The following is a 23,522-nucleotide window of genomic DNA, read 5'->3' as shown; positions in this document are numbered from 1 at the left end:
AGGGTGACAGCTGTTCTCAGGTTAGACGCTCTAGAAAATATTTAACTCCTCAGGGAAGATGAGGCCAAGACGAAAACACTGGTAAAACAGCACAAGCCTGTCTGCTTTGCTGAACCAGAGCCATAGAGTGCTGATCAGTAGATTCCAGCCCATGCAGAGCGGAGTCTCCCGTAGGGTCCAGCTGAGGTCTCCCCTGGTCTTTGTCTTTTTCAACGTTTTCAACTTAGATGAAGACCTAGAAGGTGAGTGTTTCAAAACTGACTGCTGGTACAGGGCTGGGAAGGAGAGCTAGTCTGGACCATTATAGAATCTCCATGCAAAGAGAGCTTTCCTCGTCCATGTGGAAGGAGGGGTCCACCCATAAAAGAACAGGAGCTCTTTGAAGAAGTAAAAGATTCTGGCTGGGGAGTTCCCATCATGGCTCGGCATGAACGACCCCGACCCGTATCCGTGAGGACTCAGGTTCGATCCCTGGCCATGCCATGTGGCTGTGGCATGGACTGGCAGCTGCAGTTCCGATTTGACCCGTGGCAGGGAAACGTCCACATGCCACAGGTCCCAACCTAAAAAAAAAAAAAACTGATCGATTCGAGTCATGTTTATTTAGGGCCACCATAGAGCCCCTGTTTAAATCAAAGCCCACCTCGTGCCATTCTGAAGTTAGCACCAAATAACATTTGCTCTGGTGTGAGACCTCATCCAACCTCTGTATGTGAAGGGAGCCCAGGTCCTCTCCCTACATTTCCACTAAGTGCATTTCTTTGCAGTTCAGATACCGTTCATTTACAATGTTGTGCCAATTTCTGCTGGACAGCAAAGTACCTCAGTTATACTTATATATACATTCTTTTTTAACATTCTTTCCCATCGTGGTCTATCCCGAGAGACTGGATGTAGTTCCCCGTGCTATGGAGTAGGACCCCGTTGCCCATCCACGCTAGAGTGCATCTACTAACCCCCAACTCCCTGTCCATCCCACTCCCCCTCCGCCTCCCCCTTGGCAACCCCTAGTCTGCTCTCTAGGTCTGTGAGTCTGTTTTTCTTTTGCAGATAGTTTCATTTGTGCCATATTTTAGATTCCACATCTAAGTGATATCACACGGTCTTTGTCTTTTTGCTTTACTTCACTTAGTATGATAAATCTCTAGATGCATCCGTGTTGCTGCAAATGGCCTTGTTTTGTTCTTTTTTATGGCTGAGACGTATTCCATTGTATATGTACCACATCTTCCTAATCCACTTATCTCTTGATGGACATCTAGGTTGCTTCCATGTCTTGGCCATTGTGAATAGTGCTGCAATGAACATAGGGGCCCATGTATCTTTTTGAATTATAGTTTTGTCTGGATATATACCCAGGAATGAGATTGCTGGATCACGGGGTTTGTTCAATATTTAGTTTTCTGAGGAAACTCCACACCGTTTCCCACAGTGGTTGAACCAACACATGTTCCCACCAACAGTGTGGAAGCATTCCCTTTTCTCCACATCCTCTCCAGCACTTGTTATTTGTAGACTTATTAACAACAGCCATTCTGGACTTCCCATTGTGGCGCAGCAGAAAGGAATCTGACTAGGAACCATGAGGTTGCGGGTTCGATCCCTGGCCTCACTCAGTGGGCTAAGGATCTGGCATTGCTGTGGCGGTGGTGCAGGCCGGCAGCAACAGCTCCGATTGGACCCCTAGCCTGGGAACCTCCATATGCCACGGGAGTGGCCCTAAAAAGACAAAAATAATAATGGCTATTCTGACAAGTGTGAGGTGGTACCTCATTGTAGGTGTTTTCTTTTTATGGCCACACCCATGGCATATGGAAGTGTCCGGGCCAGGGACTGAATCTGAGCTGCAGCTGCAACCTATACTGCAGTTGTAGCAACACTGGATCCTTTAACCCACTGCACCAGGCCGGAGTTGGAACCCATGCTTCTGTAGCGACCCAAGCTGCTGCAGTAGGATTCTTAATCCATTGCGCCATGGCAGGAGCTCCCCAGAATGCTTATTTTAAAGTCTGTGTCAGGCTGCTCTAGAAGTTTCATTATGTTTGGGGTGATTTCATGCTCTGAGCATTGCTTTTATGGGCTGCCTTTCTTAACTTTTGATTTCTTCCATGGCTGGGAGCAAGGGTTTATAAGCTCATTTTGAAGCTTTTTGTTGTCCTTTTCTTTGCTCACTTCTCTCCATTCTGCACACGCCTCCAAGAAGCCCCGGGCTTCTAATCCAGAACCTCATTTACACTGGCTTTTCACGTCTATGCCAGGATCACACTGTGGCCTTCAAGGAGCCAGTCATCAGTCAGGTGACTTGACTTAGTTACTGGTTGAGTTCCTCCTGGTTTAGTTAGTTACTCCTTTGTCTCTTACAGACCAGCTGCTGTTATAAACCAGGCCTAGGCAGCAGTGGGGCAGTGTCTTTTTAAAACTGAGGTCCATGCCATGCAATGCACAGATATTAAGTATATAGCTAGATGAGTTCCCCAAAAAATATGTATCCTGGAGTAACCCATGCTTCTATCAAGGTACAGAAAACTTTTGTCACTCCAGAAAATTTCCACATATTATCCCCCAATCCAAAAACAGCTGTTCTGACTTGATTTTGTTTTTTATTTGCCTGTTCTAGAACTTCATAGAATCATATGTTGTCCTAATTAGTTTGGGCCACTACAACAAAAATATCATAGACCGGGTGTCGAGTTTTGGCTTTAATTTAAATTTCTAAGACCAATAATGTTGACAGCCTTTTCTGTGCTTATTGTCTATAAGTGTATATATGTACGTGTGTGTGTGTGTGTGTGTGTATGTGTGTGTTCAAATTGTGTGCCTGATTTTGACGGTTTGCCTTATTGCTGCTGTGTAGCAGGCATTCATATACTCTGGATGAATATCTGTATCATCTGTATGATGCCCTAAAAGGTAAAACTAGAGAGACAGAAAAGAGGTTAGCTGTTGCAAGGGGCTTGGAGGAAGGAATTAACCTACAAAGAGGTACAGGAGAATGTTTTTGGAGTGGTGGAGACATTCTCTAGTTTGACTGTGGAGGCAGTTGCACAATTGTGTATAGCCCGAATTCCTCAAATTCTATTTTATTTTTATACAATTTTATGTGAGTTTATTTTCTTTTTCTTTTCTCTTTTTAGGGTGCACACATGGCATGTGGAGGTTCCCAGGCCAGGGGTCAAATTGGAGCTACAGCTGCCAGCCTACACCACAGCCACAGCCACGCAGGATCCGAGATGAGTCTGTGACCTACACCACAGCTCACGGCAATGCCAGATCCTTAACCCACTGAGCGAGGCCGGGAATTGAACCGGCAACCTCATGGACACTAGTCGGGTTCTTAACCTGCTGATCCACAATGGGAACTACAAAAGCTGAATTTATTGCATGAAGAAAAAGGGAGAGAGAGAGAGTGTGTGCTAGAGACGAACACAACCATTTAATCAGATGGACTCTATACCTCAAATCACAGGCAAATCTCTTGGCTTCTTGGAGGTGCAGTTTCCTCTTTGCAAAAACGAGGTTAAGGATAACCTACCCCTGGGGGCTGTGGTGGGAATTCAGCGGGATCACCTCTGAAAACAGGAGGTCAGTATGGCCCACTTATTTAAAAAAAGAGAGAGAGAGAGAAACCAGGAAGGAAGCAGATGGGGCCAATGTGCTTTCCGCCCGGAACCTTATGCAGGTCACAGTGACCTTGGGGACGGCTGTCCTCTCCTTCTGTTCCTCCCAAAATGTTAGGTGATGGTCACTGTCCCAGAAGGCAGTGAGGTGGGGGGATCCGTCTCATTGAATCACACCCCCTGGGACCCAGCGAATGCGCATGTTTGCTCTCCAGTCAATTTGGAATATTAGGCAGCAAATAAAAGAGGGCCAGTGCTTCTTCAAGAGCCGTGAGCCTCTGGCTTAATGAAGCTGGAGTCTAAGAGGATAGATAACCTCCCCAGTGAGCAGTGGCTGCTTCGCCTCCTCTCCCTCACTCAGCCTGAGGATAAGGGCGACGCCTCTGTGATCCGGGCTGGCCTGGACTCAGCTATGCAGCTCAGGCTTCCTGATAGGGAAGCCCTGAGAGAGTCAATTCATTCCATGGCATTTTATTATGAGTTCAGGTGCAGCTCAATTTACAAGTTTTCCTTTCAAAACCATTCAGCCATTAAAGCACCATCTTGGGAGGTTTGGGAGACACATAATTGATAAATGTTTCTTCCTCTCTCTCTCTCTCACACACACACACACACACTCACACACTCATGTTTATTCATGCAGCACCAAGCCGTTTTAGAGTTTGCACAAAGGGTTGGCAGGCCCCTTGCATTTCTGAGAGGGAGGGACGATGGTGTGGTCTCGGGGCCACTGAAGAGGGGGATTTGGGGCTGGAAGGCGGAGAACTCTGTCCCAGGTTCTGACGCCGTCACATGGGCTAGAAATACTGAGCCTGAGACATGTGGCACCAGCAGGGCTCCTGGGCACCCGGAGAGGCAAATGCCTGTTGGCTGGGTGGTTAAATCGTGAAGCAAGCAAGGTCTATTCTTGCAACACTTCATCCCTTCATCCCCCTTTCTAAACCCTTACTCCTTGTATTGGTGTCTCTGCTTTTTAAGATGGTGAACTGAAGTTTGGCTCTTGCCATCAGCCTCGACGCAGATTAAATCATGAGCCACTGCAGCTGCCCTCCCGCAGCACCCCCTGAGCAGAGCTCTGGGTGCAAGTCACGAAGGAAGCACTCTGTGCTCTGGGAAAGCTGGAAGAATGGATCTTCAGATAGACAGATGTTTTTAGAAGATTGTATGTGCCCAATTCTTGCGTCTCCTCACATCTAGAAAAATGCTAAACTCCTGCATGGTGCTGTCTGCTCCTTGTGACTGGTGGTGACCTTCGGGAGACCAGCAACAACCATTTGTAAATGTGTGTGTGGCTGCACGCACCTTTATCTTATGCTCACCTTTATCTTATCCTGATATCCATCTCCCCTTTCTCCCTTGGGCAGTATTTCAGAGCCATCTGATCTGATATACTGCCCCCTGGGCTGTCAAGAAGGATAAACAAAGAATGTCAAGGAAGGATTTCAGGGAGCCCAGGCCTCTTTTGTTCCTGCTACCTACTCTGTGTTGCAAAAACTCCTATATATCCTAGCGCCTCCCTTGTCACCCTGAGCAGCTTCTCAGGGCCACCTGAGATGCTGTCTGCTCGGCCGAAGTCCTAATTCTGCACCCCCAAAAACTTAACATCCAACTTTCAGGTTGTGCATTTTTTTTTTTAAAGTGGACCCAGTGTTCCACCTGCTGTCTAGCACAGGAAAGTCTACCCACTATTCTGTGATCACCCACGTGGGAAAAGAACCTGCAAGGGAATAGATGTGTGTACAGATACAACTGAATCACTTTGTTGCACAGCCGGAATGATCACAACCTTGCAAATCAACTATACTTCCAGAAAACTTTTAAAAACGGGGGGAAGAAATGCTCCACCTGGCCCACCCTTTGAAGCGGGTAGACCACGGGTTCTCAAACTTGACCGCCAATTAGAGTCGTCTGGGCATCTTTTACGTATCTGGCTGCCCTGGCGGTACATCAGATCAATTACATCAGAACCACAGAGGGCGGGGTGTAGATACCAGCATCTTGTAAAGCTCCAGAGATGAGGCCATTGTGCAGCCAGGGCTGAGAACAGCCGGCTTGCACTGGGGTGGTCTGTGAGTTTCAGAGTCTCTGAGGGTATCTGAGGAAAATGCAGCTTCCTGGGCCACCATCCTCCCCCCCAAGTCCTCTAGGTGCTGAATCCCAAGGTGGGATCTGGAAAACGTGTGTTTTGACAAGCTCCCCAGGGGATGCTCAAGCCACTTGGCATCTGAGAATCACCCTTAAACTTTTCCCTAACCCGTTTCTCACAAGAGGGCAGTTCTCCCTTTCCTTCGGCCGTCCTAGTCTTGCCGTTCCTCAAAGATAACCAGCTTCTTCCATCCTCCAGACCTTTGCCTGTTATAGATGCTTGTTTGGAAGGCACTTGCTCTCTCTTTGCCATTAGGGAATTGACAAAGATAACAATGATACAGCTATTGCCCCAGAAAGTCATTGCAAAGTGCATGTTTTGGAGGAGAAAAGAGTAGGAAATGAAAGGCCACACTCCCCTCCCCCAGGACAGTTTGGTTTACTAAGTCACCTGCTTAGTTGCTCCAGGGACAATAGGAAACAAGCCAGTAGGTACTGAAGGAACAGGAGAAAAGCCTTAAGGGATGTGACACCACCTGGGTCAGATGCATTCAAGGGGCAGCCCTGGGCAGCAGGTAAGAGAAGCCTGGGCCAAGGGACACCTTAAGTATATGAGTGGAATCAGAAAGATGCAGGTTTTGGGGTCTGTGCCTGAAAGGGGGGGCCACGGGGAAGAGAGGGGCCAAGGAGCCTTTAAAGGGCAAGGCTGGCTGATGGGGGATATACCCAGATGGAGGGCAGGGCCACTCTGGCCACTTCAAATGGACAAAGAGGATGGAAAAAGTTAGCAGAGGGTTATTTTTAATCTCTCAGGTCTAGTGTAATTAGGAATGTGTAATTTAATTGAAAGTTGGTTAAAAGGAAACTGCCTCAATTGTAGCTCTCTTAAGACTTTGCTTCTTTAAGGAGAGGTTTTTCAAACTTAATTGCGCACACAAATTAACTGGGGATCTTATTAAAATGCAGATTCAAAGGTCGGCAGGGGTGCTAAGATTCTGCATTTCTGTCTTGTCTTTCTTTTTGCTTTTTTTTAGAGCTGCACATGTGGCATACAGAGGTTCCCAGGCTAAGGGTCCAATTGGAGCTGCAGCTGCCAGCCTACACCACAGTCACAGTAACACAGGATCCAAGCCGCGTCTGCAACCCACAACACAGGTCACAGCAATGCCGGATCCTTAACCCCACTAGTCGAGGCCAAGGATCGAACCTTCGTTACCACTGAGCCACAATGGAAACTCCGGATTCTGCATTCTAACCAAGGTATTGGTGCCCAGGCCGAGCACCACACTTAAAACAAGGACATTTGAACATTCAAAGTCTTTTTTTCTTTCTTTCTTTTTGCTATCTCTTTGGGCCGCTCCCTCGGCATATGGAGGTTCCCAGGCTAGGGGTCTAATTGGAGCTGTAGCCCCCGGCCTACGCCAGAGTCACAGCAACGCAGGATCCGAGCCACGTCTGCAACCACAGCTCACGGCAACGCCGGATCGTTAACCCACTGAGCAAGGGCAGGGACTGAACCCACAACCTCATGGTTCCTAGTCGGATCCATTAACCACTGTGCCACGACGGGAACTCCTGAACATTCAAAGTCTTAACAATGAGCTCTTTGGTTTAGCTCAATTTAAAAATGCCTGCTGAGTCATTAACTTTTATGTTGGATTGCACAGGGCTTTTGAATTCAATTATTTGCATGCAATCTAATCCTCTAAAAGTTGCTAACTTGCTATTCTAAAACTATATATGGTAGCACGTAATTAATCAGACTTCTTTATTTTTTAATCTTCATTTTTGACCACCCTGAAGCATATGGAGCTCCCAGGCCAGGGATCATATTTGAGCCCTAGTCTTTTTTTTTTTTTTTTTTTTTTTGGCTTTTTGCCATTTCTTGGGCCGCTCACACGGCACATAGAGGTTTCCAGGCTAGGGGTCCATTTGGAGCTGTGGCCAGCTTATGCCACAGCCACAGCAACACCCGATCCAAGCTGCATCTGCGATCTATACCACAGCTCAGGGCAATACTGGATCCTTAACCTACTGAGCAAGGCCAGGGATCAAACCCGCAACCTCATGGTTCCTAGTCGGATTTGTTAATCACTGAGCCACGACGGGAACTCCCTTGAGCCACAGGCTTGACCTAAGCTGAAGCTGCAGCAATGCCGGATCCTAATCCACTATGACCGGCCAGGGATGGAACCCATGTCGCAGCCCTCCCAAGATACCGCCAATCCCACTCTGCCACAGTGGGAGCTCCCAGAATTCTTATTTAAATGAACTCCCCAATTTTGACATTCCAGATAAAATAAAATCACTACCATTTTGCCAACTTGCCCCTGAGCTGTTGAAGGGGAGGTGGTGGATGTTGACTAGCTTATCTGTGTTTTTGTGCCCAACAGAAAGTGGGTTATTAAGTATATATAGACTTGAGACTTGATAAATATTTACCCAATTTTCTTTTTCTTTTTTTTTTTATGTCATGCCCACACAGCCTCAATTGATAAACTCTGCCTTCCAAAAAATGAGACAGGACACTGAGAAAAGAGCAGTGCTTGGCAGCTGACAGTTTACTGGAATTTTGTTAGGAAACCATCAGAGAAACTAGATTTCACAAGAGGATCAATCAGCACTGCTGACTTGTTCTGAGCATCAGCTCTGGTTATGGGATCACGAGGCTGGCCGAGGCGTGCAATGTCAAGTTCACTAAGAGGGCACTGCCAGCATTTAATCTGAGCACAGGTACACGGGGCGGGGGACAAAGGTCGATGGCTCAGCATCTGTTGTCGGACAACAGGTACAGTAACTGCAAGGACGGTGGCCCTGGGAGCCACCAGGGACCTGGAGAGCACAGAAATATCTCTCGTACATGCAGCATCAGTCTGAGGCAAGCTGGTATAAGGTGGGCTGAGTTGAGGAACTTTTTACAAAGTGGACTACAATTGTGCTCCAAGGCTAGATTGTGTGTGTGTGTGTGTTCAGGTGGATAAAATCACTAGGTCGGCTGAGACTTGAAAAGCCCATCTAGTCGACAGGCTCAAATGCCATCATTTCCAAAAAGGAATTCATTCCAGTCTAAACACTCTGCAGGTGAATCCATTTCTCATTTCTCACAATGGCTTCGGCTTGGCATCTGCCACAGTCAGAAAAACATTTGTTTGTATCTAATAATTTTTTTTTTTGGTCTTCTTAGGGCCACACCCATGGCATATGGAGGTTCCCAGGCTAAGGGTCCAATCAGAGTTACAGTTGCCGGCCACAGCCACAGCCACAACCCGGGATCGGAGGCGCATCTGTGACCTACACCACAGCTCATGGCAACACCGGATCCTTAACCCACAGAGCGAAGCCAGGTATCGAACCCACATCCTCTTGGATACTAGTCAGGTTCATAACCCACTGAGCCGCAATGGGAACTCCCGATGTCTAATAATTCTTCAAAGTTCCCCAGCTCTTATAAAAATCTGGCAAGTACCTGGCATTGTAGGAGACATTGACATGGCAAGGCGTGGCTCCTGCCCACTTCCCATGAGTTGGAGCTTGGCTTTTCCACAGAATTTTGCTCATCCTTCCTTCAGAATTAATTTTCCCCCGAGCTCCCATATTTTATTGACAAATTTGTTACAGCATTGATCATACCCTGCTTTTGATTATAGTTTGCATGTGCACGTTCTCTCCTTGCTGGATTAACATGCTTCTTTAGACCTGAAATGGAGACATTGGGATGGGCTCAAGTGTCCATCTCAGCTGAGGGTTCTTTGTCAAAGACCTCAAGGAAACTTCAGAGGAAGGATTTATGTGTTATTCCCCAATGTTCGGTAACTTTGCCAGAGCAGACACCTGATTAAACACCTGCTGAATTAAAATGAACATTCTGTGTACAAGCAGCAGAGGTGATATTATTCATGTTGGCTTCCTTTGCTGTAGCCAAGGATGGAAACAATCTAAATAGCTGCGTAGAGGCCACTGGTTAAACACAGGTGGGCACATCCACACAACAGAATACTATGCACCTGCTGAAAAGATTGAGGCAGGTCTATATTTGTTAATATGGAACCCTCTCCAAGAAACGGTGTGAAGAAAATGAGATGCGGAGTGATGTGTGTGGCATCCTAACATTTGCAATCAAAAGGGGTGTGTGTGTGTAACAAGTGCATTGAATACTTCTAGAAGGATACAGGAGAAATCGCTAACAGTGGTTGCTGACCAAGAGGAGAACTGAAGGTGGTGGTGGGTTGAAAAGCCCTCTCTCTGGGGACAAAAAGCCCTATTGTAGAGTTTGATTAATTCTGTGGTGTACATACGCCCATCACGGCCAAGTTCAAGGTAACACTGGTTTACCATCGGAGCCAGCTGGAGCCAACACGAGCTGATGTTCAAACATCTCTCTAGACACGAGGTGATGGGAAGGTGGCCTACTTCCCACCACAAACCTTTCTGCACAATTTTACTTTCGGATGCTATTATTCACATGGACTAAAACGTAACAATAACACTTCTAACTTTAGAAAAATTATCATGCTTAGATGGCTGTATTCCTTTAGCCTTTTCTTCCCCAAGAGTTTTCATTTTCTTCGCTTGATAATACTCTGCTTTCCTGCACCTGTTCAGTCTTCCTGCTCAGGTCCTATCACTACAGTCTCTCTCTCTCTCTCTCTCACACACACACACAACACTTAACGCCGGTAACTGCATGATATATAGGGAAGGCTGCTACCTCCTAAGTGTAAAAGCTGCAGGAATGTTAAGCCAGTAAAGAGCCATCTCCAAAAAGCTGCTGCTGCTGAAGTCAGGAAGCACAGCTTAAGCACAAAAGCCCGGCTTCTGGAGGCCCTGCTGTGGCTCAGTGGTAATGAACTCAATTAGTATCCATGAGGATACAGGTTCGATCCCTGGCCTCACTCAGTGGGTTAAGGATCTGGCATTGCCGTGGGCTTCGGTGTAGGTTGCAGACGTGGCTTGGATCCTGCATTGCTGTGGCTGTGGTGTAGGCCGGCAGCTACAGCTCCGAATGGACCCCTAGCCTGGGAATCTCCATATGCCCCGGGTGCGGTCCTTAAAAAAAAGACCCAGCTTCCTCGCAGCTCTGTGGGTGCGTGACCCTCCCGTGGGTCAGGACTGACCAGGCCAATTGGATGCCTTTCTGTCCTAGCAGCCCACCCTGAGAAACCAGCTGCCACATGCATCCTCAGCACAGGCCTCCCACCCCGCCAGCCAAAGGCCGGCCGGGCCGGGCTCAAGAGGAGACGCCAGGCACCGGTGGCCCCAACGCTTCCTTCTCGAATCACTCTGGAGACTGTTTCACACCAACCCCCACGTCTGGCGTCTGTTCATGACCGGCTTCAATGTGTGTCTGAGACTCTGTGTCTTACCTTTTGCTTCAGCCGCGTCTTTGTCTAACTCGCCCCAACTTATTCCGTTTTCTCGGACATTCTTCTCCTGAGAGGGCTCCCCCCGCTGTAAGCACGACTCCCCCTGCCCTCACGCCTCCCTTGGCACCCTGTTGGTTAACTCGCTCAACTCCGCCTGGAGTTAAAGCGTCTTTCCTGAGCAGCTGAAAGCAATGCCCGCCTCATTCGCAGGCATTCCCCGTAAATACCCTGCAGGGGACCTGGCACGTTTAGGCCCCTCGGGGCCTGTGGGCTGAGTGAGTAAGTGAGAGCACACTCTTAAGACACCTTCCGAAGATGTCCAATATAGGGAACGTTTTATTTGGAGACATCTCCAGCATTATTTTCTCTTCATTTTCCATTAAGGCAGTAACACTCTTCCTGGGGGCAGACGGGGGAGAATCTCAGGGGCTACATTAAGTGCAGATTAAGACCGAGCCAGACGCTGTGCATTCAGAGGCAGGTTATGGGCTGGGAGAAACCACACATCAGCTTCCTGAGCCCACGGCCAAGGAACTGGGCTCCAGGGCCATGCATTTCAATCGCTTTGAAAAATGACAAAGTTCCATTACACACGACCGGAAGGAAGAGGACACCTCCCCCCTGAGACCTTTCACCACGACGGGGCGGGGGGGGGGGGGGGGGTCTAGTGTTGGTTCACATGCTCTGTTGCTATTTAGTCTTTGGTGGGTTTTCAGGGAAATTGTATAATCTATCAGAACTGCTCAAATTCACACTGTTCCTCTGCTTTTGCTTTGGGATTCTTTAAATATCCAGTAAATTAGCTCTTTATAAAACCATTCAGCCAGTTCTTACCCAGCCTGACACCTGGCTAGGTACGTGTGTGTGTGTGTGTGTGTGTGTGTGTGTGTGTGTGTGTGTGTGTGTATGTGTTCATTGGCACATATCGCCCCCTGGGAGCTTGGGACGGGGGGCTACCCAAAAGTAAACTTTGGCCGGGCAGCAATCAGATGCACCATGATCTAAGAGCAAATAAAATCGGAGCAGGATGGTTCCCAGTCATCAGATATTTGGCCATAGCACAGTAACAGCTCTAACGCAGGGCAGCACCAAAGTACCGCTGCTTTGCTGTGGCTCCACACTGCCCCCTCGTGGTTTGCTACTCAATGACACCCTCCTTGGACCTAACCCTCCGCCCAGAGTTAAGAATGCATGTGTACCTAGGTCACTTTGCTGTACAGCAGAAATTGACAGAACATTGTAAATCAACTATAATACAATTTTTTTAAAAAAAGAATCTATCTGAAGGCACAGTATTCAAGATGTTAGATCTGGTCAGAGCCCAAATCTGAGGGTTACAAACTGAGGGCTTCCTATTGGCTGAAAAAGCAAAATCTGAGAGCATTGGGGACCTTCGTGCTGAGAAAAGGCTCTGATGATGAGTCTTACTTCTGTGGGTTACCAGAGATTCCTGGGGACCCCACCAGCCTGACTGATTTGTCAGATGATCCAAAGGGCAGGGAGAGGAGGAGAGTCAGCAGAAGCGGGCCATCGGGAAGGGATCTGAGTGGGTGGAGGGCAAAGTCACAGGGAGATGCAGTGTAGGACAAGAGCGACACGAAGGAGGCTTGTTACAGGTCAAATGGTGGCCTCCAGAAGCCAGTTTTAGGGCTGGTTTGATGATTCTCCCCTCCTGGTTCTCACCCTACACAAGAAGGCGGCCAACTGAAGCCGGTTTGAAAGATGTTAAAATGGACAGCACTGTGGATTCTCTACTTGACTATAACGGCAAAAGCAAGAAGGGCGCCTGGAAAATGAGTTGTTTTCCTCTAGATTTTCAAAGAAGCAATCGATTCCATGGTTTAAAAAAATATTTGTAAGAGACTGGGTCTTTTGCAAAGAATAGAGCACTTTTTGTTAAATACACGGAGGCTACTTGGCTGAACACATAACACACTTTTTGGAACCTTGTACAAGGTCACCAAGTTGAAAGCTTTGGAAGGGCTCAACTCATCCCCGCGTTTCCTGGGAGCACCGGGTGCCGGGTGCCGGGGTGCCGAGCTGCGAGAAACGCGCATGCGCCTCCAGCCCCGCCCCCTGAGCCTCACACCCTCTTCATTCCTCTCCCCATGAGGCAGGCAAACACCGTCATGACCATCTTGGGGTTCACTTCCACCAGGTCTTCTGGGAGGGCATACACTCTTGCTCCAATTTTGCGGGCCATAGAGATGGCATACCTAAATGAGAAAAGAGGGCAAATGAGGGGGAGCCTGAGCCACCAAGTAGGCAGGGGACGCCCTCGGGATCACAGCTACGGTCATTCTATGCAGTGTATACTGTCTAACCTACACTTGTATTCCACACTGCAGGCGATCTCCTATACAGAGTTCACTCCTAGAATGGCTGGAGCCCATCACTGGCTTCCTCCAGAGATGTGCAGGCAAATCTCCGCTTGACAACACCCCGGACTCCATCAAACTTGCTGCCTAGCCTCCTGCTCATGACCGAATGTATGATGTATCCTTAGAGAGCATCCTGGCAGCTGCCTCTCTGGATGGAGTACCCCCCACCACACACACACACACACACACACACACACACACACACACACACACACACACACACACACCCCTGCTTATTTGCCCCGACTGTGCAGTGGCAGAAAAGGTCACAGAACCGAATAAGAGTGTGGTCAAGGGAAAGTCTGCGGATGACATTTCAACCATAGAAACATTATTTTTCTCTTTTTATGGCCGCCTCTGCAGCATACGGCAAGCTCCCAGGCTAGAGGTCAAATTGGAGCTGCCGTTGCCAGCCTACACCTCAGCCACAGCAACGCGGGATCCAAGCCACATCTGTGACCCATGCTGTAGCTTTCAGCAACGCTGGGTCCTTAACACACGGCCCAAGGCCAGGGGTGGACGCCACATCCTCACGGACCCTATAACAGATTCTTAACCCTTTGAACCACAACAGGAACTCCTCGACTATAGAAACATTTTTACAAGGCAGAAAAAAGGGCCTCGACCTTATACATCAATTCTTTTATTCCTTGTTCCGTTCCAATCCTTGCCTACATGGCTATTTATTTACGTTACTAGAATGGTAGAATAACCAGAGGTTTGTGCTACACATTTTTCACATTAAGATTATCCTTGCTGCATCAGAACATGTCGCCTCTGTTTAGAGTTATAAGAAGATAATTTTTATTAGTTGTAGCCTATTTTCAAATGAGCCCCTGCCACCACCTGGCAGTTCCTTTACGCTCCTCGTTTATTACCTTGTAACCTCTTCCCGTGGCTGCTCCGGTCTCCTGCCACCCAAGGCCCCATTACTCCTGAAATAACTTTACTCCTACTTTATTGATCAAATTAAACTAAGAGCATCAGACAGGAGTAGTTCCCATTTTTTCTCCCTGTCCATCTCTGGATTACTTCCTTTATGTTAACCATCAATGAAATAAAATTTATTTTTCATTATAAAATAGAGGGAAAACTTTTAAAATTAGGAAACAGAGTTTCCAAAAAACATGTACAATTTGGCCACCATAACCTTTTTTTTTTTTTCGTTTTAGGGCCGTACCCGTGGCATATGGAGGTTCCCAAGCTAGGCATCGAATCAGAGCTGCAGCTGCCAGCCTACACAGCAGCCACAGCAACACCAGACCTGAGCTGCCTCTGTGACCTACACCACAGCTCATGGCAACGCCGGATCCTTAACCCACTGAGTGAGGCCAGGGATCGAACCCACAATCTCATGATACTAGTCAGATTCTTAACCCGCTGAGCCATAAAAGGAATGCCTCATTTTTCACATTTTATAATAATTCCTTTTACCCATTTTTCTAAGTCACTTTGTGTCTTACTCTTACAGGCACTGTGCTTAGAAGCCTGGGCTCTGAAGTCAGACTTGGCATCTCAGCTGAACCACCTGATAATTGTAAAGCCTTGGGCAAGTTCCTTAAACCTAATCACATCTCTCTTGAGCATCTACAGGCTCAAGGCCTTTGGTCATTTATTTTTTAATTTTCTGTCTTTTCAGGGCCACACCCACTGCATACGGAGGTTCCCAGGTTAGGGGTCGAATTGGAGCTGTAGCCACCGGCCTGTGTCACAGCCACAGCAATGCCAGATCCGAGCCGCATCTTCGATCTACACCACAGCTCACAGCAACGCTGGATCCTTAACCCACTGAAGAGGCCAGGGACTGAACCCACATTCTCATGGATACTGGTCGGGGGTTCGTGACCACTGAGCCACGACAGGAACTCTTTTTTTTTTTTTTTTTAATTTCTGGATTTTCATCTGTGTTATTCCCTCTGCTGGAAGATTCTTCCTCTTATTTCTTCGCCTGTCCTGCTCCTTACTTGCCCTTTGCATTTGTCCCAGCTTAGGGGGTATTGCTTCAGTTTCCTTCCTGTCCCCTCCGCAGCACCCTGGAATCCTCCTTCTATACCATCCATCATATTCTATTGCAATTGCTGTTTAACTATGTATCTTCTCTCCATCAGACTGAGCTAAATAAACACCTGCATACCAGAAGCACATGTCCCCCTCTTTCCCAAACTGGAAACAGACAGAAGGCTCCAGGTGGGGTTATATATACACGGGGGGGGGGGGGCCGCTGGGCACTGTCACTTGTTAGCTGTGGTCCTGTGTTACAGGCTGAACTGTGTCCCCCCAACAAAAACATATGTGGAAGCCCTCATCTCTGCTCCCTCAGATGGGGACCTTATTTGGAAAGAGTGTTATTCCAGATGCAAATAGTTAAGACGAGGGCATGCTGGGGCAGGCTGGAGCCGCATCCAGTACGACCGATGTCCTTAAAAGAGAAGAGACACAGACACAAAGGGGCGGGGGCACGACGGCCCTGTGAGGTCACAGAAACACAGGGAAAGCCATGTGAAGAAGGGGGTGGAGGGAGAGAGAGTGACGCCTCCATCAGCCAAGGACCACAGGCCATCACCGGAAGGCACGAGAGAGCCCGCCCTCAGAGGGCGCCAACCCCGCCAACACCTTGAACTTGGACGTCGAGCCTCCACAAGAGTGAGAGAGGCCATTCCTGTTGGTGGTGTTTGGTTATGACAGCCCCAGGACGCTCATACAGGCTGCTCTGGGAAAGTCACCTCTCTGGAGGGCAGCAAGCTTTCCATAAAGACCAGCTGGCTAGGAAATATTTCAGACTTTGTGGGCTTCGCCACAACCATTCAACTCTGCTGTTGTATCAGGGAACGAGCTACAGAAAGTGTAGGAATGAAGGGGCCTGGCTGTGCTCCAGCAAAACCTTATCTCTAAAAGCAGGTGACAGGAGTTCCCTCGTGGCACAGCATAAAGGAATCCAACTAGGAACCATGAGGTGGCGGGTTCAAACCCTGGCCTCGCTCAGTGGGTTAAGGATCCGGCGTTGCCTTGAGCTGTGGTGTGGGTCACAGACACGGCTTGGATCTGGCGTTGCTGTGGCTGCGGCAGAGGCCAGTGGCTACAGCTCCCATTGGACCCCTAGCCTGGGAGCCTCCATATGCCCCTGGTGCGGCCCTAAAAAAGGACAAAAGACAAAATAAAAATAAAAGCAGATGACAGGCCAAACGTGGGGTCAGCTGACCCTCCCTCTGCATAGAAAGCGATGACAGCTGCTCTCAAGCTGGTGAAGACTCTGATCTTGAACCCCACCTCTGCCCATGCATATCCGGGGATACTCACAAATGGGGTGTTTATATTTGTGCCCACTGTGTATAGACTACTTAGGAAGCTCCCTTAGACTATGATGAGGATATTGGTTTTAAGGAATTACAGGCTTGCTTCTCAATCGGAAGTCAACTGTTTTCCACTTCAATTGTTTTAATTTTATCAATTGTGTCTTTGCCTTGTTGCTGCTAACATTTGGAGCCTTAAATAGGGCTGTAACAGTATCTAAAATAAGGAGTTGCCATCGTGGCTCAGTGGAAACAAATCTGACTAGTATCCATGAGGATGCGATCCAATCCCTGGCCTTGCTCAGGGGGTTAAGGATCCGGCGTTGCCGCAAAGCTGCCGTGTAGGTTATAGATATGGCTCAGATCTGGCGTTACTGTGGCTGTGGCATAGGCGGGCAACTGCAGCTCCGATTCGACCCCTAGCCTGGAAACTTCCGTAGGCCGCAGGTGTGGCCATAAAAAGAAAAATAAAATCAAGTATCAGTGATGGGACGCAAATCATGAGAAGAAAAGGCATCAGTAGTGAAACTAAAACTGTGCACAGGCACCAGCCGGGGCGCAACCATCCACCTCCCGCCCTGCCCTCAGGTCTATTTACGCACTTTGCATTGTTGAGTTTCTCTTCATCATTCAGGTTTTCTGTCTTCAGAAGGTCATAGTTAATGGAACCAGGCTGAATGGCATCGATGAGATCCAGAACGGGCAGACTCGTGCTTATCTTTGGGTCCTGCACACAGAGAAAGCGTGCATTTGATCAATGTGCCCCCGAGTTACCTCTGTTTGGCTCAAGAATGTGGGTGGGTCTTTCCTCTTAAATATGAAATCAGGAGTCCCCTTGTGACGCAGCAGGTTAAGGATCTGGCATTGTCACCGCTGTGGTGCGGGTTTGATCCCTGGCCGGGGAACCTCACGGCTGAATAAATAAGTAAGAAATATATACACCCTGGTCTGGGAAATGCCACAGTGTGGTACATGCTGTTTCAAATCCACTGTGGTTTCTCCTGGGGCTTCAGCAGCTTCCTGGTGGCTCAGGAAGCAGCGGAAAGACCTCTTGTCTGCCAAGAGGCTGGGAGTCATCCTCAAACAGTGAATGGAAGGGAGTTAGTGCAACTAGAGAAAAGCAGAGGGTTCAAATACAGGATGTTTCATTCAAGTCCTGGTTGTCAGTAGAGAAAGGAAGCGCTGACCACGAAACCATCAGAAAGGAGAGAATGAAGACATTAAAAGAAACCCTGCTTCACTTGGGGGGGACACCCCAAAGGTGGCAGACAGGGACAGTGATGAGGGCTCAGTTGGACAGGAGGAGTCAGTCAATGCTCCTTTCTTAGGGACCTGAGGGGTGGGGGGAAGCTCTGTCGGTGCAGGGAGACAGTGCTGAAAATTATGCAATCAAATGCAGTGGCAGTAACTAATACTCATGGTCTCTCCCAGTTTGCTCAGCACGTGTGTGTGTGTGTGTGTGTGTGTGTGTGTGTGTGTGTGTGTCTTTTTAGGGCCACACCCATGGCATAGGGAGGTTCCCAGGCCAGGGATCAAATTGGAGCTGCAGCGGCTGGCCTTAAACCACAGCCACAGCAACGCCAGATCCGAGCCATGTCTGTGACCTACACCACAGCTCGCAGCAACGCCAAATCCTTATCCCACTGAGCGAGGCCAGGGATCGAACCTGGGTCCTCATGGATGCTAGTCAGACTCGTTTCCGCTGCGCCATGATGGGAACTCTTGCTCAGTGCTTTTTGTGGGTTATCTCACTGTTCGCCACCAGCCTCAGATGCAGGCATCTAATCTTATTTTACAGCGAGCCAAGGGAGTTTCTGAAGGTGACTTGCCGATAAGTGTGGGGGCTGTGCTTGGAACCCAGGTATTCTGACTTAAAATCCTGGGCTCTTTCTTTGGCATCTGTAAACAATTTGATTCAGAGATCCCAGAGCTGTGAATGCTTTTAAGGTGTGAACACACAAAACTGCTCCCTCTGTTCTCTTTCAGGGACCTGTGGGTACAGACACGGAGAAGCCACTATGTGTCACTGTCCAAGCAGCGTCAAAACCAAACACCTCAGGCCTTGAGGGTCCAGGTCAGAACCAATTCTAACCAAGAAACAAGACAAAGGACCCTGCAAGATGCTAGGCCTCCAGCAGTCTCCCTCTGTAGAGGTAGCATAATATTTTAAAAGATAAGATGGGACCATTTTTATTTACTTCTGGGTAATATGAGAACCACCAGAAAATTAAAATCAGGAGTTCCTGGTGACCCAGCAGTTAAGTATCTGGTGTGGTCACTGCTGCGGCTCAGGTTTGATCCCTGGCCTGGGAACTTCTGCATGCTCTGAGCAGGGCCGAAAAAGAAAGAAAGAAAAGCAAGGGAGTTCCCATTGTGGCTCAGCAGGTCAAGAACCCGACTAGTATCCATGAGGAGGTGGGTTCGATCCCTGGCCCCACTCAGTGGGTTAAGGATCCAGTGTTGCCGTGAGCTGCAGTGTACATAGCAGATGAGTTGCTACAACAGATCTCGCGTTGCTGTGGCTGTGGTGTAAGCCGGCAGCTGCAGCTCCAATTTGACCCCTAGCCTGGGAACTTCCATATGCTGCAGGTGAAGCCCAAAAAAGACAAAAAGAAAAAAAGCAAAAAAAAAAAAAAATACATATACTTGTAGTCTAATTTCCATCATGAGCTTCTGTCTCCACAGAATCTTCTAATAAAGAAGCACAAGGGAAGCAGATGGAGACATGTGAGTTCACCTTCTTTCCTACTTTCTTCCCACTGTCTTGGGGGCTCACAGGCAGCGAAATCGCCAGCAGCTGGCAGTATTCACAGGCGAGGAGGGGCCAGGACTGTTTGTGCAACAGTCAATCAAGAATGGGCTGAGATCATTTTTTTTTAGGGCCGAACCCGCAGCACAGGGGAGTTCCCAGGCCAGGGGTTGAATCGAAGCTACAGCTGCTGGCCTACACCACAGCCACAGCGCTGCAGGATCCGAGCCACGTCTGCGACCTACACCACAGCTCACAGCAACACCGGACCCTGAACCCACTGAGCGAGGCCAGGGATCGAACCTGTATCCTCATGGATACTGGTCTGATTCGTTTCCACTGCACCACAATGGGAACTCCCTAAGCTCATTTTTTAAGGGTTTTACTTATTTTATTTACTTATTTTATTTTATTTAAGGGTTTTACTCATTTTACGGGCAGTGTGGGGCTAATTTGCCATTTTCCTTTTATGGGCCTTTTCTACCTACTCGATTCTGTACCGACTCAGCGAGAAGACAGGAGAGAATTAGGCCGGAGCAACACAAGGAGCAAAAAAATGGTCAAACATCCCTCGGAGTGAGTCCCAACGAGCACACCCCAGAAGCTGCTGCGTAACGAAATGCGCTGCATACTGTAAAGCAGCAGCAGTTTTGCACAGAGACGCATGCCCGGGGCGCTGGAACGTGGCACTTCACAGCCACCGTCAAGGGACCCATGAGAGGCACAGCGGCTGTCCCTCCCTCGTGGACCACACGCCGCGCTGGCCAGCGGTAACCTCGGGAGTGAAACGAGCTTCAGCTTCCTCACTACATAAAATCAGGACAATGGTAAAGCCGTCTTCACAATGTCTACGAAGATGACGGGAGGAGCCCGTCACAAAAAAGGAGCCCCTGGTCCTCAGGGCGCAATGCCTCTTGGGAGCGCCCTTCTCCATCACTTTCTGAGGCTCCTTCTGGCAGAATTTGCGTGTGTCCGTCCATCACCAGCTTCTGCTTCGACCTCTGCTCAGCCCTCTGAACGAATGGGAAGCAGAGGGAAGACAGGGCTGGCCTTTCTCTGTGCTAAGCTCACGGGGACTGGACGCCCCTGGTACAGCCCAGCCCAGAGATAGACCTGCTGCCTTTTCTGGGAGGGGAGAGATTTCCATTTTCTTCTTGCTTTTGAAGCAGGGGCTTGCTATCCTGAAGACCTGCCTCACCCACTTTTGTTAATATAATTCCAAACGGGTCCCTTTCCCCAATCTTGACCTTTAAACCAGAAAAATGCAGTTAGGATGTGACGCAGACATTATAATATGAAGAGCACGGGGCCCTGGAGGAAGGATCCAGCAGATGTATAAAACATGAGTTAAGAAATGTAATAAACTACGGTGCTGTTATTAATAAAAATGGGATTTGGATACAAGTACACAAGTGCTTCTTCTCAAAAAAACACCCCCTGGGAGATCTGCTGGCATTTTACACTTCACCCTCATTATGTTAACAATCCAAACCATGAGTTGTGCACATTTTCAAAATCTTAGATTTTACATTATTACTAAAATCATGTGTAAAAAAAATGGGTTTTAAAAATTAATTATTATGGGGGAAATGACAAAGAATAGGTCCACGAAATGGCCTATGACCGTCAAAATGACAGTGGGTCATTCACGTAACATCACAGGGGGGAGCCTCATAGGTCACTTGTGAAAAGGTGTGAAAGCAGTGAAGGTGACCGTAAAGCCCAGGTGGCCACACGCAGGAGACAAGGCAGGAGCGCACGCGCGTCACCTTGAAACTGGAGATGGATGTACTTTTCCCCGCTTCCTTCAGTGTTTCGTTCACCCAGTTGACAATAATGTCATCATTGACCTTCTGCCCTCCTCCGATTTCTTCAAGGATATTCAGCGTGTACCTGGAGAAAAATCAAGAATGATTTGCTGCAGAAACGTTGCCAAAAACGTTCACCATCTCAGAGAGCCACCGGTGTGGAAGAGTTCTTTTTTTCCTGTTGCAGAAGATGGCCTGAAACCATGACATGTGAGGGAGAAAAAAAAAAGATGTCACAATCACAGGTCCTTTTAGAATAACGAAAAGCAACTTGCTGGGAAGCGTAAGACGCAGAGCAAATACTACGGCCGTTGCAGGAAGGAAGAGCAGAAGAGAAGAGAAGCAGGGACACGAAAAGGAAGCAAAGGATTGGAACCGCTGATCTGGTTCTTAAAAGAACCACAGAAATCAAGAGCACGTCAACGATCAAAGAGGCAGAGCAGCCAACATCATGAAAAACAACTGAAAGAGTTTCTTCCAGGTATCACAGAAGCGGAAACAATGGGAATACACATTAATCTCTAGTTAGTCTCTTGTTGGAGGGTAAGGATTACCTTAGACATACCTGGGCTGGGAAGGAGGTTTTGCGGAGGGAAACGTTAAGATGCTTCCAGCTCTGAAAATTCCATGGAGCAGAGAGGACTGGCCATTCCCCAGGCCAATCCCTCAGAAAAAGGACTCCGGGAGTTCCCGTCGTGGTGCAGTGGTTAACGAATCTGACTAGGAACCATGAGGTTGCGGGTTTGATCCCTGGCCTGGCTCAGTGGGTTAAGGATCTGGCGTTGCCCTGAGCTGCGGTATAGGTTGCAGATGTGGCTCGGATCCCGCGTTGCTGTGGCTCTGGCGTAGGCCGGTGGCTATGGCTCCGATTCAACCACTAGCCTGGGAATCTCCATATGCCGCGGGAGCGGCCCAAGAAACAGCAAAAAGACAAAAAAGAAAAAGAAAAAGGACTCCGCGGCGAGAGCCCAGCAGGGGGCAGATGTGCTGGCCCCGCGGTTCCGTCTTTTAAGAGGAGGTCAAACTCCCCGTGAAAGACCAGCCGTCGAGGTTGCAGCGTGTGCATTGTCTACACTGAAACTTAAGTCCCCTGCCCTAGAGTCGTGTCTGGAGGGCCTCCCGAAACGAGGTCACCCTCCACTCGGGTGCCTGGGGTTTCGCTTCCCTAAGCCGTCGGGTGTCATCCTCCAGTTACTGCTTGCGTGGAAAACACAATTCTCCCACGACCTCCCCCACGGTTTTCAAGGGACCTTTCTGCTTGCGTGGAAAACACAATTCTCCCACGACCTCCCCCACGGTTTTCAAGGGTCCTTTCTGCAGCCTTCAGGTGAAAGCACTTCCCTGTCGCTGGAGATGGGGGGAAAGGGCTCTTGAGACTTTGCTTTTCTTTTCTCTTTGCCGGCTGCTCGGGGTTTATTTTTCGGGGTTTATTTTTCACCCGGCGCAAGGCACAGGGTTACAGGGTGTCAGAGAGGCGCTGGTGGAGTTCCCATCATGGCTCAGCGGAAACGAAATCTGAGCAGCATCCATGAGGAAGCAAGTTCCAGCCCTGGCCTGGCTCTGTGGGTTAAGGGTCCGGTGTCCCTCAGTGAGCGCAGACGTGGCTCGGATCCCGTGTTGCTGTGGCTGTGGTGTAGGCCGGTGGCTACAGATCCGATTCCAGTCCTAGCCTGGGAACAACCTCCATATGCTGCAGGTGTGGCCCAGAAAAGACAAAAAAAAAAAAGAAAGGCGCTCGCGTGGCTTGAATGGTAAAGAGTAGGTTTCTCTCAACTTCCTTTTTTTTGGTGGCGTGTTGTTTTGACATGAAAGAACCCAACTGCTTCCGCCTGCTGCAGCCTGTTGGGGGGTGGGGGAGCTAGAGAGGGAAGCCTAGCACCTTGGAAGGAAGCCTGGCAGCTGGTGGCCACTCAGGACGTGGCCTGCAGTTGGTTGGGCCAGGCTGGCCACCGGGCTGCTGCTTCCGCACGGCTTCCTGGCTTCTGGAGCCAGGTCACAGGGGATCATGCCACTGGAGGCCTCGGCAGATTCCCAGTGCTTTGGGGACTCCAGCACGGTGGCCAGGAATGAGAGTGTGGACATCCCCAAAAAAGAAGCCAGCCCGCCAGTGTCCCGGGTCGGCGCTGGGGAGACCAGGGTGGTGGGGGCGGCTTCTGCAGGGTCCTGGGCACTTCCGCAGGGGCTGTTACTGGAAGTGGAGCCCAGGCGGCGCCGGGAGTGGGTGGCATT

General features: G+C 49.0%; 2 protein-coding genes across 13 annotated transcripts in view; one reads left to right on the top strand and one right to left on the bottom strand.

Annotated features, from left to right (window-relative positions):
- The first annotated feature begins 44 nt into the window (after positions 1-44).
- LOC146398583 (uncharacterized) lies at positions 45-20,889 on the top strand. 6 transcript variants are annotated; one of them, XM_084981798.1, is made up of 5 exons: positions 45-242; positions 13,414-15,633; positions 18,723-18,889; positions 19,422-19,463; positions 19,994-20,889. In XM_084981798.1, the coding sequence occupies exons 2-5, from the start codon at positions 15,590-15,592 to the stop codon at positions 20,098-20,100; spliced, it is 360 nt and encodes a 119-aa protein (XP_084837924.1). In that variant the 5' UTR covers positions 45-242; positions 13,414-15,589; the 3' UTR covers positions 20,101-20,889. The 6 variants fall into 6 exon arrangements, 1 of the variants encoding a protein (XP_084837924.1); XR_014819481.1 differs by having other exon boundaries at positions 86-242; positions 18,723-18,810; XR_014819482.1 differs by lacking the exon at positions 13,414-15,633 and having other exon boundaries at positions 80-242.
- The window catches only part of LCP1 (lymphocyte cytosolic protein 1), a 59,729-nt gene continuing 47,590 nt past the window's right edge, over positions 11,384-23,522 (bottom strand). The window contains exons 14-16 of one of the 7 annotated variants that reach the window (XM_001929138.6): positions 21,255-21,378; positions 17,339-17,463; positions 11,384-13,281 (exon numbers count right to left, since the gene is read on the bottom strand). In XM_001929138.6, the coding sequence (XP_001929173.1) occupies positions 13,149-13,281; positions 17,339-17,463; positions 21,255-21,378 (382 nt within the window). In that variant the 3' untranslated portion in view covers positions 11,384-13,148. Of the gene's footprint in view, positions 13,282-14,073; positions 14,729-16,766; positions 18,289-19,597; positions 22,014-23,522 lie in introns of those variants that run through there. The other 6 variants (XR_014819469.1, XR_014819465.1, XR_014819466.1 and 3 more) reach the window with 6 other exon arrangements.

Source organism: Sus scrofa, chromosome 11, assembly GCF_054392235.1.
Source record: "Sus scrofa isolate SSC_HxYL_T2T_F1_AM1 chromosome 11, Sscrofa_HxYL_maternal_Yorkshire_Landrace_v2.0, whole genome shotgun sequence".
Lineage (NCBI taxonomy): Eukaryota > Metazoa > Chordata > Mammalia > Artiodactyla > Suidae > Sus > Sus scrofa.
The sequence above is the reverse complement of the archived record's forward strand: the minus strand, read 5'-3'. Positions and strand labels throughout refer to the sequence as shown.